Raw genomic sequence first — 16,280 nt, forward strand, 5'->3', positions numbered from 1 at the left:
TGTGGCTATTTATTCATAAAGCTATCTCAGTTGCTGTCTCACCCACATTTTAGGGCATAACATGTGCATTTGCTAGACAGGGTAATGAGAGGCATGAGCAAACATTCAGTTTTGTCCAGAAACAGAGGTTTGTTGGACTGTGTTGAGAATCTTCTCTTATGGTGTAGATGTGCCAAGCTAAGAACCCATTCCTCAAGCTCTGCTTACTGCACATAGTCACAATGGAATAGGTATATTTAGATATCCCAGCGAGACGCACACAGGATCCAATTGTTGTAAATTTAGTATGAGATCCATATGCTGAAAACTACTAACTCTCATCCTGGAGCCCTGGTACCTCTCCTGTAGGTTCTTGGCAGCTGCCAGGTTTTGAACAGACATTGCCCAGAGATCTTCAAAAGTTCCTGATGAGAGCAGGATCCAGAACAGCAATGGCGAGGCTCTACAGCAATAGTGTTCAGGGCACATGAGAACTGATGCTATTTCAAGTTCACTTGGGGGTCTTGTTGGGAAACAGGCTGGTTTATCTGCTACCACTTAACTAAACTACCTTTATGTCTTCAGCCTCAACTTCATTGTTTTCCTCTAGCTGCTGAAAATTCCACCTAAGTCACAAACCTTCTTGACCACTCCCTGCCACATCCTGCTGGACCATAGGGGGACAGATACCATCTACCAGTGATGCAGTAGAGGAAGTACCTGCATTGACTCCCTCTGCCTCCATGGCACCTGTGCACCTACATGGTCAGCCTCTTGTCTTGTCTCCACATGGGACTTTGTGAAATTTCAACCTAGAACTGGATTTCACCAACTGGCCTGTGAAAAATGTTAAGCGAAACGCAAAATTTTGGGGAGGCTAAGCCTGCATGAACCCTGCTGGTGATGAAATTTTGTGCAAAGATTTTCACTAGTGATGCCCAGCTCTATTTGCACACACTTGATGTTCAGTAATGAGATTCTGCATTAAAAGTGACTTTTAAAAAGGGGGGAAAGGATGCAAATACATTGGCTGAGTAACTGGGAAAACAGAAGAATTCGCTTGCTAAATGTTGTTTCTCCTGGTGCCCCCAGAATGCTTATTGGTATTTAGAGTTTTGTGCAGCACAGAGCCCACCCTTCACACTTAACAAATAATATATGAAAAAATATGGCTTAGGGATCTAACCGTTCCAGGGACATCTCTTATGCTCTGTGTGGGAAACACTGCTACACCTCAAACCAGAAAAAACTTTAAGTACAATCACCGTACTTAAGCTCAAATAGTCACCTTGAATTCACCAATTATGCGGCCCTATCTCTTAAACCTTATGTGAGCTGAAGAGGTACCTGAGTCCCCAGCATGATTCTTACATCACAAATAAATACTCAAGCAGGAAAGCCTTCAAAACTCGGCATGTCTGAGCAACATACACTAGGTGTTTTTTTCATTGGGCCTTTAAATTAGAGAGAGCATTTTTTTTCCTTGTTGGAAGTAATGTAATAAATAAGTGCATCTTCTTTCATTTGCAATTTATAGACAGTATCCTGGCTTCTGGGCATGAAAGCTATGAAATATGGATGTTGTTTGCAAACGATACTATATGTTTTCTGACTTATTCACAAAAGATCCTAATATAACCTAGCCACAGAAGAGGGCTAAGGGAAATGTGCAAGTGACCATGCTATAAAGCTACTGCTATTATAATGAGACTAAGGGAAATGGTAAATCGCTTCCGTTTGTACCAGGTAGCAGGAACACTTTGCCTTACTAATGCTGAAGATGAAGGACACATGAACCCCATTCCATGTGAGATGTCCTGTGGTTTAAGGGTTAGTCAGATGTTATCTCGTGCACTTCATGCTTAGTGCTGAAAACTTTCAGAGGTTGAAGATGGGGCTACATTTACTGCAGAATGTGCTGTGCTCACCACAGCTCAATGTCAGGGGGAGGGCACTGCCCTTCCTGCTGGCCTGGAGAGTGTGTGTGCGTGTGTGTGTGTGGGGGGGTATTTATACCCCTAGAGAAGCTCTCTGTCACCTGACTCAGGCTGGCAGCACTCACCCACCCACCCATGAAGGCTGCAAAAGGACCAGTGTGGGCATTACACTAGTCCCTCTTTTCCCCTGGAGGTTGGAAAGGAATTTTTCCTACACCACAATGTCAGCTGGGGCAGGGTAGAGTTTTTCGCCTTCCCCACAGCGGGTTTGGGACTTGGTGGGGTGGGGCGAGGGATTAAGTTATAACATTGCAATTTAGGATACAGAACTTGTGGCAGATGTCCAGTGCAAGTCCTTGGTTTGGAAGAGCTACGGTTACCAGATAAAATGGACTGGGAAAGGATGTAAAGGAAAGAGAGCTGAGGAAGGGGGATTTGGGGCTGCCATGTCTGGTACAGCAGGGAGCCAATCCCTTCCTTCTGTAACCCCCTTTTACGTCATATGTGGGGAAGGCAGTGGGGTCCCAGCAGTGGGATGGTTGGGACCAGGTTGGGGATTATGTGGAAATGATGAAGAAAACTTCCTGTCCTGTGCGATGTATTGCTGGGTACTCCTAGATATTTGAAGTGAATGAAGTTGCAGCCTAATGAAACCACATGCATTGCCTCCTGTCTTTCGGCTGGCAGAGCCAGGCAATGGAGTCTAACAGATGGTGGATGGAAAAAGGGATGATGAGTGAAACAGAGAGAGAGGCAACATCTGCATTGTCATGTTTCACCAGAATCAGGAATGCTTGGGGAGTCTACGATGAGTTTTTCCCCTTGCAGTGACTGTCATAAAAATGATGGCTTAAAATAACTAGCACAGTTATTGTTTCAATCAAGTGCCATGGTCTAGTTCTGACTAAAGCGAGCAAAAACAAGGCCAGTTCAGAGTTTAAAGGCTGCCACTCGGTTCTTCGCTGACCTCCTGCAGCTTTAGGCATTGCAGCACCAGCACATATGGTGCTACCCACTGTACGAGACACAATGAGATGAAACAGCTCTGTAGCTCTCCACGGTTTGGAGGAAGACCAGCTGCCTGATTTCCTGGGTTGCTGTCGGAGTGCAGGGACCACTCCCAAAAGAAAGGGGCCCTGTTTAGTGGTGGCAGCTGAGAGACATTTGGGGCAGGGTGCCTGTGGCTGTGCTTGCTGGATGTGTTTCAGTTCCAGTGCCGTGTTTACTCCTTTCCAACTTCCCCCCCAACAAAGGTGTCTTCATGTGTGACGGGGTTTGCGGTTTGCCAATGTTTCTATTGAGAGTCTGTGCTAAGAGCACAGGCCGTGGGTTAGGAACTAGTGATCACCTTTTCTTCAGAGTATCTGGGCCGGGAGTGATTATCTGGGAAAGGGGGAGAAGGACTTGCGTTTGTTGTGATCTGTATAGCTAGGAAGAGGCAACGCTGAGACTAGGTTTTAACACATCCATCTCAGCGGGGAAGCGAGCCTTGCTGATAGAAGAGGGCACCTACTTTCTTCAGCAAATTCAAGTCCAACATACCATAATGTATTGAACAACCTTTTTCTAAGGTGTGTAGAACTAAGACAGGGCACAAACTATAAGCCAAAGCTAAACTCTGCTGTGTATTAGCCTTGCAGAAAGAATGTCTGATGCTTTAATTCTGCAGGGTAGCTCCAATTTTTTAAGATACTGAACTCATCTGCTTTCTGGGCATTCTCTCCTTTCCCCCCGCCCCTCCCACTACTCTCCCGTGAATGGCAGCAAATTGTATCTCTCATCTTGATGCTGCAAACATCTAAGAATACGACTGGTTCTATTGACTTCAATGGAATTACTCGCGTGCATAAAGCAAAGCCTCTGAGTAAGTGCTTGCAGGATCAGGGCCTTAGGCTGGAAAGAGATATTGTATATCTAGTCTGCTCAAAACCAAGTCTGAAATATGTTGGGGATTTTTGTTTTGGTTTGTGCTGGGGGTTTTGGGGGCAAAATGAGGTTAAAATGTCTACAGGTTTTTTTAATACATTTAGAAGGGTGTAAAATATTTCTTCTGTTGAAAATTATTCTTGAATTTTACATAATATGAAAATAGAAAACTAAAAGAAGAGGAGATGCCAGACTATGTGATGAACCAAGAACATCCCTGCATTGTACATTGTCCCAAAGGATCACCAGGGAAAGAAGCAAGAATATGGAAAATAAAGATTAAAAGCAAAGCTGATGCACATGCCTACCTTGTAATAGCTGCACATTGGGCCTGAAAAGCTGACTCTGCTTTCTGCCCAGTTCCATGCTCAGAAATGACATTTTGCTCCTTATTTGAGCCCTACTGGTGCATCTCATTCACTCTGAGCTCCCCATTGACAGTGTTTTGCTCAATTTTGTGTTACTTTGTCCATAAGGGTGTTTGAACAAATATTTTGTATCCAAGAGAGACTCATTAATGTCTTTCGAACCAGCTGCAAGTTTCTCATTATTCTTCTGCATAGCCCTGGTAATGGGAGTCTTCGCCAGAGATGTCTTTTGCAGTTGTCTTTCGGCAATGTTGATAGCATTGAGTAGGAATTGTATTTTGTTGAAAGGTTATCAACCTTTCCAAGTCCAGGATGTGAGAGTTAGTGGATTAAGCACCAGGAAGCAGGAATTCCTGATTTCTGATCCTGACTCAGACTCTGATACTGACATGAGAAGGTCACTTAAGTGTAAATTTTCAAATGTCCAATAATTCTGGGTGCCCAAGATGAACCACCTAGTGTCTGATTTTGTTAGAAGTGCTAAGCACCTACAAGTCTATTTGAAGTCAATAGGAGCTGCAGGTGCTGAGTTCCTCTTTATCAAAGGCCACTATGGAGGAAGTGGAGAGACACAGGCCATCTGATAGAGCTCCAAAATTTGCAGGTTTTGGGGAAGAATCCCTTGATCCCAGATGGAAAAATACAGAGGAAACTGTGAATGGAGCGTCCCTCCCTATTCAGTCCCCTGATTGGCATTTTCCTGTGTAGAAGGTGATCTGGGCCTATACTTCCATCTGTTTCATAGAATTTATTTCCTTCAAGACAGAAACAAAATATATAAAATGGTTGGAGAATTCCCCTCTCGTATAACTGCAGAATGCAAAAGTAAAGGCCGACCAAGTCTGTGCAGGTGGAGTTGACACCTCTTACATACACTGATAAAGGACACCAAAGCTCAGCAGTGCAGCCATTACAGAATCATTTGTCTTTTCTGCAATGACGTGCAGAGGGGCCAAATTCATTCCTGGAGTAACTCAACTAAAGCCTGTGGCGCTCCCCCAGGGATGAATTTGGCACATTAAGTATGATTTAGACTCCATGAAAGTAGCATTTCCCAATGATTCGTTCAGCTGTCATTAAACCAATCCTCAGCCAAGTCTTTTTCTGACAATTATCATCATGGACCTTTTTGTTGGCATCATTTTTTGTATTTGACATGTGAATAAGACAAAGGAGGTAGGCAGGGGATACAAATAACTCCCCTGATACCCCAAGTGTAACTGTCACAGTGCGTAACATTGCTGTGCACATCAAATGATTTACACAATAGTATTGATTTGAAGCTAGAATGCAAACAAGATAGGTTTGCCGTACATTAAGATAGAAGTATGAGAATTGAAAAAATAAAAGAATATAGAGGGAAGAAGAGAAAAGAGTAACGGATGTCGATTCCATACTGTCGTTAGAACCATTTACTTCCATGAATTCTTTGGTCAGTAAATTTTGGGGATGGGAAAACACAGATTTAAAAAAACAACAACATATGTAATAAATAAAATAAACTGTAAACAACACCGAAGTTCCCACCAGCTCTTAAAAGCTGCGAGTATAGAATTGTTTGGTAGAAATGGCTAAAGACAATGGCTTTGGACTTTACAAAGAAATCAGCCATTTAGGCAAATGTCCCTCCTGCAAGCAAATCCCTTTTCCAATGCAGTTCGCCTCAGTGCAGGGCTGGCTGCTGCCCAGTGGAATGAATGTGGCAATTTGCGGGCTTTGGCAGTGTGAGCCCCGCAAGCACTTAGCAGATGCAATTGTGTAGCTCTATTGAAAATCCCGCACATCACACCACGGGGAGGCAGCACTTTTTAGCTGTCGGCACTGTCGGTGACAAATATTAAAATAAAAAGCACGACAATATAGGTGCTTCAAAATTCAAACGGCAAGTTTCATACTGTGGGACTTCTAACCATGTAATAAAGTGCAGGGAAGAAAGCAGAGTTCAGACCCCATGCTGTAATAAAAGCAAGAAAATCTTAAGTGTTCAAATACATAATTCATTCTATTCTGAGACTTTCTATCCGGTCTCTACTTGTAAAGATTTTAATTTGTGCCCTGGCAGACACATTCTTTAACTTCTCTCTCCTCCAGTCCCTGCTCTAGCCAGAGGAGCATTGGGTGATAACTGCTTGTTAAGGTGCTGGAGGGCAAGGGCTCCCAAAGATCATTTGCCACCAAAGACGGGTGTGACTAATTCTGAATAGACAGTTCTGGGCAGACCATAATGGAAGAGAAGGGTAAACCCCTGGATTCTACCAAAACTATAAAGACACCTCCAATAAGTCATCCTTCACAACCATCAAGCTGGGGTTTTTAATAATAATAAAATAATAATAATATTTTGCTCTTCAATAGCACCTTTATCTCAAAGAATTTACACATACTAATTAAGCCCCATAATTCCACAGGAAGGTAATTATTATCCCCATTTGGGTAAGCTAAGGCACAAAATGGTTAGGAGTCCCATCTCCCATTTTCTTGCACTAACCACTAGACTATATTCTCTACCACTGTTTTGTTGAATAGATTTAAATAATAATTTTTAATTTTTAAAATACATGTTTTCAAAACTCAATTATATTTTTACTTGATGAGTCAAATCCAATACATGAGCATTTACTGTATCTGTGTATTTTTTTTTCTATTTTTGCTTTAATAGTTAACATACGTGTGTGCACAATAAAGCACAGAGGGCAAATTCATCCCTTCTGTAACTACAGTGATTTTAGTGAATTTGACCCAACTATGAAAAGAACAGGTTCACTTCACACCATGTGGCCACATATCTCCCTGGTGTAGGCAGGCATAGACTCATAGGGTCAGAAGAGACTGGAACGGTCTGACCCCCTGCCAAGATGCAGGATTTGTTGTGTCTAAACCATCCCAGACAGGTTGCTTTCCAGCCTCCTTTTGAAAATCTCCTGTGAACAAGCTTCCACCACTTCCCTAGGCATCTGTTCCATTGTCCTGCTGTTCTTACAGTTAGGAAGTATTTTCTGAGATTTAATCTAAATCTGCAATGCTGTAATTTGAACCCATTGCCTCTTGTCCTGCCTGCTGTGGCAAGCGAGAACAACTTTTCTCCATCTTTTTCAAGTATTTGAAGACCACTATTAGTCCACCCTCAATCTCCTCTTTTCCAAACTAAACATACCCAGTTCCTTCAGCCTCTTTGTTGCTCACCTCTGGATCCTTTCCAGTTTCTCCACATCCTTTCTATACATTGGTGACCAAAATTGGACACGGTACTCCACATAACTCCACTGAAGTCGATAAAGTTGCACCAAGGTTGAATTTGACCATTCTGGTTTCCTAATCTTTCCTCATAAATCAATCTGGTTACATGAGATCTACTGATGAAAATGCTATATAAAAGCTAGGGATTCTTATTATTATGCATCCACTCATTCCTCCCCAGATACTGCTATCATTCTGGTACCAAAAAGCCAGTAACTAGCATTGTACTTGGTATTCAAGGTGTAGTCTCAGCAGTACATAAGATACTATCACCTCCTTTATTCATGGCACAAGGCTCAAGCCTTCAAGGAGCGGCGTGTCCTCAACACCCATTGAAAAAATTGGAGCTCAGCATTTTCCAACCCCTTTTCTAAGAGCGGGGCCCATGACACATCTGTTTATGCAGCCCACAAAATCATATTGGCTCTTTTGCTACAACATTGTGCTACAAGCTGACACAATTTGCTGCCGTTTGGTTTTTGTCAGCATTACAGGTTTCTGGATAGCTCACTCCCATTGACTGACACTCCCCCCCCCCCCCCCACACACACAAATTATTTTGTCTTTGACAAAATCCTATTTTCTAGCTGTCTTTAGGTCCCTTTCCATTAGTTCTGTACCCTCACAAGCACCTCTTTATTGTCATCTGAGAGTTTGTTTACCATGGTGTTTATCTCTTCAAGATAATTAACAATTTTAACAAAAAACAACAACAACAAAAAACCCATCTTGTCAACAACTGATCCTGGCAGCATGCTATTTGCCACCTTGCCAACCCAATACACTGCATTGCATCATTACCCTTTGTCTGCCATCCTCAGCCATTTCTCATGCCCATATATGGCAGCCTCCAGATCCAAGTCAATGGGAAATAATTTTGCCAAGATTTTGTGAGTCACTTATCAAGTGTGTCAGTACTGTCTAAAGATATCACATCAATTACATCCCTTCCTGCTCGTATCCTGTAACTCATCACACAAAACATAATCATGTTCATCCACTATGCTTTGTTCCTTATGCTGATTATGGCAGTTACGTTGTTCTCTAGGGGTGAATCTCGCCCTGGTGTGGAAGGCCCTCATAGACCCCCTTGGCTCCACTTATGCCCCCTGTGGGAGATGCTTGGGTGTGGAGCAGCTGCACAGAGACGCCTTCAGCTCCCTGGGATGTTACAGAGCCTTTGAACAGGCTATTGGGTGGGATGGGGAAGGTGAAACTGGATTCACGCTTACATGAACATGAGACTAACTGGTCCTGTGTAGGGGCTGAAGAGTGGCGGTAGATGCTGCGCCTCCTCTGAGGGCTGAATCAAACCCCATGTCTTTGTTGGTGCTTAAAATTCCACACGCCAAGCTTTGTGATGTGGCTGGCCGAGGGTGAGCTGCCGTTCAGTAGCGTGACCATTTTAGAACAATCACAGATTTCATGTCCTTCATCCAGAAATGGGTGTAGCTAGAATCTCACAGTCATTTGTATGAAGCTGCCCTTGTGCACTCACATTCTCAGTCAGGTTAGTGGGGGATTGAAATCTGGGCTTCGAACAGGAAGGGATGGGTCAGTCCCCCTTTGCACTGGGGAGCCCCAGGAGGGACTTCCTGAGGCAATCTCCCCTGCAGCTCCCCCTGAGGTGGTGCAGCTATTCCCAATCCCCAAGTGAGGGCCAGTGCCCCAAGGCACAATCTGGTCCTGCTAATGCAGCATTCCGGCAATGCTGGCTGGTTTTTAGAAGCTTGGTACCTTGATTCCTGTTCCTATTCTACATTTAATCCTTTTAAGAAAATTATTATTCCACTCTTTTTAACAGCGATTTGGTGCTGGGAGAAGAGTATTTCTGGCATCTTACTGCAAAGGGCACGTGGTTACATGTCTGAACCCTGCGCTGCTAGGTCAAAGAGCAACAAAATAAACATTTAAAAAAAAACAAACCACCACTACGTCTCCTTCCCTCCACTCCCTGCTTTAGTTGAGGGGAAAGAGCTGGCTGATGTTACCTGCTCCAGTGCTGCATTGAGGCTCTCTGACTCTGCTCTGAGACTTGCTGCCACTACCGATTCAACACTGTATCAAGACACTCCAACTGTGATCTGAAACCTAGAGCGGAGTGGGAGCATCTTGACACAGTGTCAAAACAGTAGAGTCAGAGATCATGGATGCAGCAATGAAAAGGATTTTGTCTCTCAAATGAAAAAGATCAGGATCATTTTCTTTTTATTTTTAAGTAAGAGCAGCTTCTCTTAATGCAATGCATTTGAATTTAAAAAGGGGGCGGACACACTTTCCTCCCTCTTGCCCTGTTGAATTATAGAGCACTGTGCCGGACAATAACTTCACTGTACAGCCCATGTCACTATATGAAAGTTATTTTGCTTCGGGGAACTGGCAATTGTTCTGAAATTAAAAGGGCTTTAAGTCTTTCATGACACCACACACATATAAAGGGTATGTGTGAGTGTATGATTTCTTTGGGGGGGGGGGCTATGTTTGTGAAGTGGTCCTTGTTTGGGTCTGAATCATAATTTAGAAACATAAAAGTCGCCTGCCACTATACTCTGTATCATTTTGGGGGCAGATACAGGACTACTAGGTATCAACAAAAGTGATTGGTTTAATTGTCAGCTGGTGACATGGCTTCATTTCTGAGACTGGTTTCTTTTCTAGAGATGGGACGATGCTTGCAGTGCTATGCAGAATGATAATGTAAAGTGGGATTTCTCAAACATTGCACAGCATGCTATCCCTAATACTGCAAAATAGTCAGCCCTTCCCTGATGTAAAGGCTTTTGCAAAAGGAACAGAGAAAACCTTCCCCTGAAAGAAAAAAAAAAAGATGGTGCAGGTGTTTATAAATCTAGTTTATAAATCGGGAGAGGGGTGCTTATTCATTTTTTCTTCCTGTTGGGCCATATTTACCTAGGAATTAACACAACCATCTACTGAATATTAAATATTTAATATTCAATACATGGTGATGTTTTTGCTGAATGTTAAATGAAAACAATCCATTGAAAATAAAAAATAAAAATTTATTTTTGTTTCATTTTCTCTTGGGCCTTCCCAAAAGAGGTTGACACCGACCCAGTTTGAGAAACACTTACCTAAACCAATCATTGCCCAGCACGTATTCTCTTGGGCAACTTGTGTGGGCATGATGCCATCCAAACAGATGGGCATTACTCTAGGCAACCAAGAGACCATGCATGTGAATCAAGTATGGGTGTTTACAGCCTCATTTCCCCAATGAGAACATCAACATGACAGTCCAGCCTCCTGGCTCAGTTAGAGATGTTTCACTAATTCAGCTCTAAGACGGAGAACTCTAAAAAAAAATAATAAATAATTCAAATCAGCTTGTGTGGGGCCGAGTCTATTTTACTTTGTTGAACTGGGCAGAATTTGGGTGGAGGGAGAGGGACTCATTAAAAATAACGTCTATGACTCGTCTGCCCAAGGGAGGCTTTTACAGAACGAGACCAAAGCAGCTTGGAAAGCCCTGCTTAGTGCAATGTTACAAGTGAGCAGGGTGTGGAAACCCATAGAATTGTTTAGGGCTTGAGGGTAGTCCTCAACTCAGGAAAGCATCTCTATTCAGGAGTGCACTTAAGTACACGCTTAATTACAGACAATGGGACTTAAGCACATGCTTAAAGTGAAGCACATACTTAAGGCCCAGATTTAGCAAGGTCATGCGTTTAAAGGTAGGCACATGCTTAAACACCTTGCTGAACTGGGGCCTAATTGCTATCCTGAATAGAGAGGTACTTATGTTCTTTAGTGCTTTCCTGTATCAGGGCCTAAGATATTTAATTTAGCCCCTATATCCATCTATTAGCAGGACTTCTTCTGAATTATCACTAGAAGTTATTTAACATCTGTTACAAACAAGTACAGGAGCTAGGACTAGAATTAGAATCTCTTTAGTTGCAAACCAATGACTTTATCTCATCTACTCTAACATAATAGACTTTGATAGATTGATTCTGGAATGCTTAGCCTGCTTTAGGGTATACCTCTGAAATGTCTGATTTCTGTCATTATGTGAGTTCACTTTGAATATTGGTTTATAGCTTTTTTTTTTACATCGAATCATGTGTATTTATGTAATTTTAATCACAAATATAGTCAAGCAACCTTTAGCTTTTAGGCAAAGTTATTTTTAAAGCCCTGCAAATCTGCAGATATCCACTTTGTATCCACGGATGCAGATATCCGCAGACTGTGTTTGCAGATCACGGGTGGATACGGATCCAAATTTTATATCTAGAGCCCTGAAAAGCTGCAGTTATCCACTTTATATCCACGGACCATGTTTGCTGATCAGATGCGGATACAAATTTTGTATCTGTACAGGGCTCTAGTTATTTTATTGTTATATATTTTGTTCCATACCTCTGTGGGTGGCTGAATAAACCCAACTTGAAGGATTGGGGTTTAAAATGTCTAAGAATATCAGGTATGAAATAACTGAACTAACATTCTCTTTCCTGAGAACCACAACAATACATATTTTACTGATAATAACAACTCTCTCTGTATTCTGGATCTGGATTCTTTGCTCCTGTGTTTCAAGAAATAACCTGATTTGTAGGAAATATATACAGAGTTTCTTTTCCAGCCCCATTCCATAGTTTGTGAATTCATAGTCCATTTCTGTCATTTGCTTGGAACAAAGACAGATTATCTGAAAATGGTTTCTCTCGCGCTCTCTCTCCTTCTGTATGCAAAATATTTAATTTTTTTTCATTTCAGACTATCAAAAGCAATCTTTTTATTTGTCTCCTATAATCTGTTCTGATGGCTCCGAGTCTGTCATTAGACTTGCTAAAATGATCTGTTACCATGCATTTCATTTTCTATGGAGAGTAATGTTTATTTTCTTGCTTGATGTCATGGTAACAGAAATACTTAGATAAACTTACCTTATATTGTATGTTTTAAATACAGACAATGCAGGTTATAGATGGGTGTATATCCCATTTGAAACAGAGAGCATTAGCTAGGAGAAAATCCCTTCTGAGTGCCAGTGCACATTCCTGGCTGGTGCTTTGAGGCCACAGATGCATCTAACACTGAATGAGTTAAAAATACAGTAGCTGTGTTTAGGGACACCAGCTTAAATTTTCAGGGGCCTGATTATTCTGTCAGTTGCATGTGTGCAATTCCCAGTGAAGGCAACAGAAGTAGTGCATACGAACTTGCCAAGCAGGGCCGACTCCAGGGGTTTGGCCGCCCCAAGCAGCCCCCCCTCCCCCCCCCCAAAAAGCCGCAATCGTGATCTGCGGCAATTCAGCGGGAGGTCCTTCGCTCCGAATGGGAGTGAGGGACCCTCCGCTGAATTCGTGAAAGTGCCGCCCCTCTCCGGAGTTGCCCCCCAAGCACCTGCTTGATAAGCTGGTGCCTGGAGCCAGCCCTGTTGCCAAGATAATTGGGCCCCTGAATTGCACACCGTTTGAACCCCAAAATGGCCATTGATTCCTGTGGGCATCAACTCACTAAATTTCATACAACTCCTTGACTTTAGGATTGAGTGCTAGTTTTTTCAGAGGACTAGGTGAGATCTCAATGAATCTGAAAACATTTGATCACCTGTGATGTATTACTATCCAGTAGTAGGAGGAAAAAAAGAATGTAATGTATGTGAGCTTAATTTAGAATCACAGAAACAGATGTGGTTAAAATGTTTTAAATCTAGGCTAAGGAATACTGCAATCTGTGACATACTATGCAGAGAAAAGGAGGATGAAATCCTGCGGTGCAAGGGCAAAGTAATAAAAGGAATAGCTAATGTATAAAGGTATAGTAAGAGAGCAAGGAACGACTTGGTTTAAAAGGTCACTCTCAGTTGGTTTTCCTTATGGAAATATCCTACAGAATACAATACATTATAAAATGTAATCCCATGATACTAGAGAATACTACACTTGATTTTAGTCAGAAGGTCAAGTTCAAACCAATTTGTCTGTATTATCATTCAGTTGCTGCTGATCTGAGAAGATGACTACTGAGGTCCAGGTGAGTTACCATTACTTCTAATGTGGACCTATCTTTGGCAAATTGCTTCAAAAATTATTAAGGGCTTGGCTACACTCGAAACTTCAAAGCGCTGCCGCGGGAGCGCTTTGAAGTGTGAGTGTAGCCACAGCGCCAGCACTGGGAGAGAGCTCTCCCAGCACTGCACGTACTCCACCTCCCCGTGGGGATTAGCTTGCAGCGCTGGGAGTCATGCTCCCAGCGCTGCGGCAGTGTTTACACTGGCGCTTTACAGCGCTGTATCTTGCAGTGCTCAGGGGGGTGTTTTTTCACACCCCTGAGTGAGAAACTTGCAGCGCTGTAAAGCGCCAGTGTAGCCAAGGCCTAAGTAAATATCCCATCCATTGTCAGACTGATGGCAGGCAAGGCATGGCACAGGTGGACCAGGGAAAGTTGTTGGTTGCAGAAGGAAGAATGGCAGCGAGCTGGCCTAATGGAGAATAGAACTATGGACTGTGGTAAGAGCTGAAATCAGGTCCTTGCAATGAAGCAAAACTGCTGAGAACCTGCAATAAAACAAAACTGCTACGCGCCTACACTGCAGCGTGCAAGATCCCTAAGTAGAGGAGAATTTTAAGGTTTGTTAAACATCTTGAAGCCTGCAGCTTTTCTGAAAGACCAGTATGGGTAGGGTGACCAGACAACAAGTGTGAAAAATCAGGATGGGGGTAGGGGGTGGGGGGTAATGGGAGCCTATATAAGATCAAAAAATTGGGACTGTCCCTATAAAATCAGGACATCTGGTCACCCTAAGTATGGGAAATGGTGAAGGCCATGTTCTGGAGATTGCTGAAGTGCTAAAATTCATTAGTATGTCTGTACGTAGTTAGGAGTTGAAAGTACCGTGTCCATGATAAGTATTAGTAATGATCACTGGTTTTGGTCTATTTATACAAGTCCCCAGTAATCATAGCAAAGAATTATGTCAATGAGAGAAAAGTATGAGTTTCCAGCCTTTGGCATGGAGAAATGCAACTGTCTGAATTAAATCAGTACCTGGAGGATGGCTATGACACAAGAAGGAGCCCTGTGGTTCCTAACAACAAGAAGAGAGAGTTGTTTCAATAGTTTATAATCACTCCCAAACCTGAACAGATGTACCTTTTGTTAAGCGCCTGTACTTCTCCCCACCAACATATACACCTCCAAGCCAGGCCACTGCCATATTTCAGAGGCCTGCTGCAAACAGCGGGGGTGACAGAGCCATACACAATATGGTCCCAAGAATCTTAGACTGGAACATGCTGGGTAACCCAAATACAGGGATCGCTGCAGGCCCCCCTCAAATATCTCCTCCCCTAGCCAGGCCATTGTCCACAACCTGGTCCCCACACAGCAAAGCAGGAGCTCTAGTCGCAGCGTTTCATAACCAAACCCTGCGCCCCAGCCCTGCCGCGGGGAGACCCGGGTTATCACCCGCGGGGGCGGGGAGCCGGGAGCTGCAGGCCCGGGGGAGCCCAGCAACAAGCGCCGAGGCCGGGCAGGCTCAGGGGAGCAGCAGCAGCGAGCTGGGCCGGGAGGTGTCAGGCGAGCCGCGGGATGGGCTCAGGGAGCCGCAGGACCCGGGGAGCGGCAGCGGGAGGACGGCTCGGCTCGGCTCGGCAAGGGGAGCAGCCGGGGTCGGCGGGCGGGGGCCACCAGCCGGACGGCAGGTGAGGGGCGCGGCTGCGGGCGGGCGGGCGAACATCCCCAGCTAGCGAAGCGGGGCACCGCAGCCGCCCGCCCCCCCGGGCGCGCAGGAGCCGACGGCCGCGGGTGCCCCCCGCAGGGCAGGTCGCAGCCTGTCTCCGCTGGGCTCCCCCCCCAGCACTGCCGCTTCCCCGGGCTGGGGACACGGACCGGGGGCTGCTCAGCTGGCTCAGGGCTCGCGTGCCGCGGGGCTCCCCTGTGTGCGGGGGGGGGGCTGCGGGACCCTCCCCAGGGCTGACACCCCCCCCCCCGGTGTACGCGCGCGCGCGGGGCCGCTCGTGGGAGGGCGGCGCCCCCCTGCGCCGCGCTGGGCGCTCCCCGCCCGGGCTGCCGCCTGCTCAGGTGCGCTCGCCCCTCGCTTTGCTCCGCAGCGCTGCCGCCGCCGCCGCCTCCTCCTCCTCCTCCTCCTCCTCCTCCTTCCCGGGGCCCCGCGCTCCGGCGGAGCAGGGCGCATGGCGGCGGCGCTGCGCCGCGAGCTGGAGCTCAAGCACCGCTCCATGGCCGAGGAGGAGCCCAGCGGCAACCAGCCCGGGGCGGCGGCGGCCCGCAGCAGCGCCGGGTCTCGCTGGGGCCCGCAGCACGCCGGGGCCCGCCGCCTGGCCCAGCTCTACTCGCCCGGTAAGGCTGCGCGCCCCCGACCCGCCCGCAGCCGCAGGGGCGGATGCCACCATGTCCCCCCGGCTTTCCGGCGCGATTTCATCTCCTCGCCCGCACCCCCTTCATTCCGCTCATAGACTAGCGCGCTGCAAAGGGCCCGGAGCCACGCAGAGACCGGGGCGAATGTGGCGGTCCGGGACCTCGCGCCCATCGCACTGATTTCCGCAGCTGCGGAAAGTGGAGGGGCCTCCCCAGGTGCTGCACTCGTCTGTCGGCGTTTAATGTAGATTGCACTGATCCGGCCGTTCCCTGAGCCCAACCTGGTGCTCTGCTTCACCCTGGCACCTTTTAGCTTCATAACCTAATATCCTTGCTTTCGATCCAAGCCCATCTAGGTGACTGTGGCTGCTTTTTAGCTCAGTGGACTGAGTGAAACACTCAAGGTGACAGCTAGATGGACAGGGCTGCATTGTTGCATGTCCTCTGTAAACATGTAATAGAACAACATATGAAGAAGTGA

The 16,280-nt window shown here is 45.5% G+C and overlaps 1 protein-coding gene across 3 annotated transcripts in view; it reads left to right on the plus strand.

Annotated features, from left to right (window-relative positions):
- Positions 1-15,085: 15,085 nt before the first annotated feature.
- LOC123349034 (plasmanylethanolamine desaturase-like) overlaps positions 15,086-16,280 on the plus strand; it is a 78,671-nt gene continuing 77,476 nt past the window's right edge. For 2 of the 3 annotated variants that reach the window (XM_044986764.1, XM_044986765.1), the window contains exon 1: positions 15,603-15,781. In XM_044986764.1, coding sequence (XP_044842699.1) covers positions 15,616-15,781 — 166 coding nt within the window. In that variant the 5' untranslated portion in view covers positions 15,603-15,615. Of the gene's footprint in view, positions 15,127-15,602; positions 15,782-16,280 lie in introns of those variants that run through there. The other variant, XM_044986766.1, reaches the window with a different exon arrangement.

The sequence above is a fragment of the Mauremys mutica genome, chromosome 14 (genome assembly GCF_020497125.1).
Source record: "Mauremys mutica isolate MM-2020 ecotype Southern chromosome 14, ASM2049712v1, whole genome shotgun sequence".
In the NCBI taxonomy this organism is placed as follows: Eukaryota; Metazoa; Chordata; order Testudines; family Geoemydidae; genus Mauremys; species Mauremys mutica.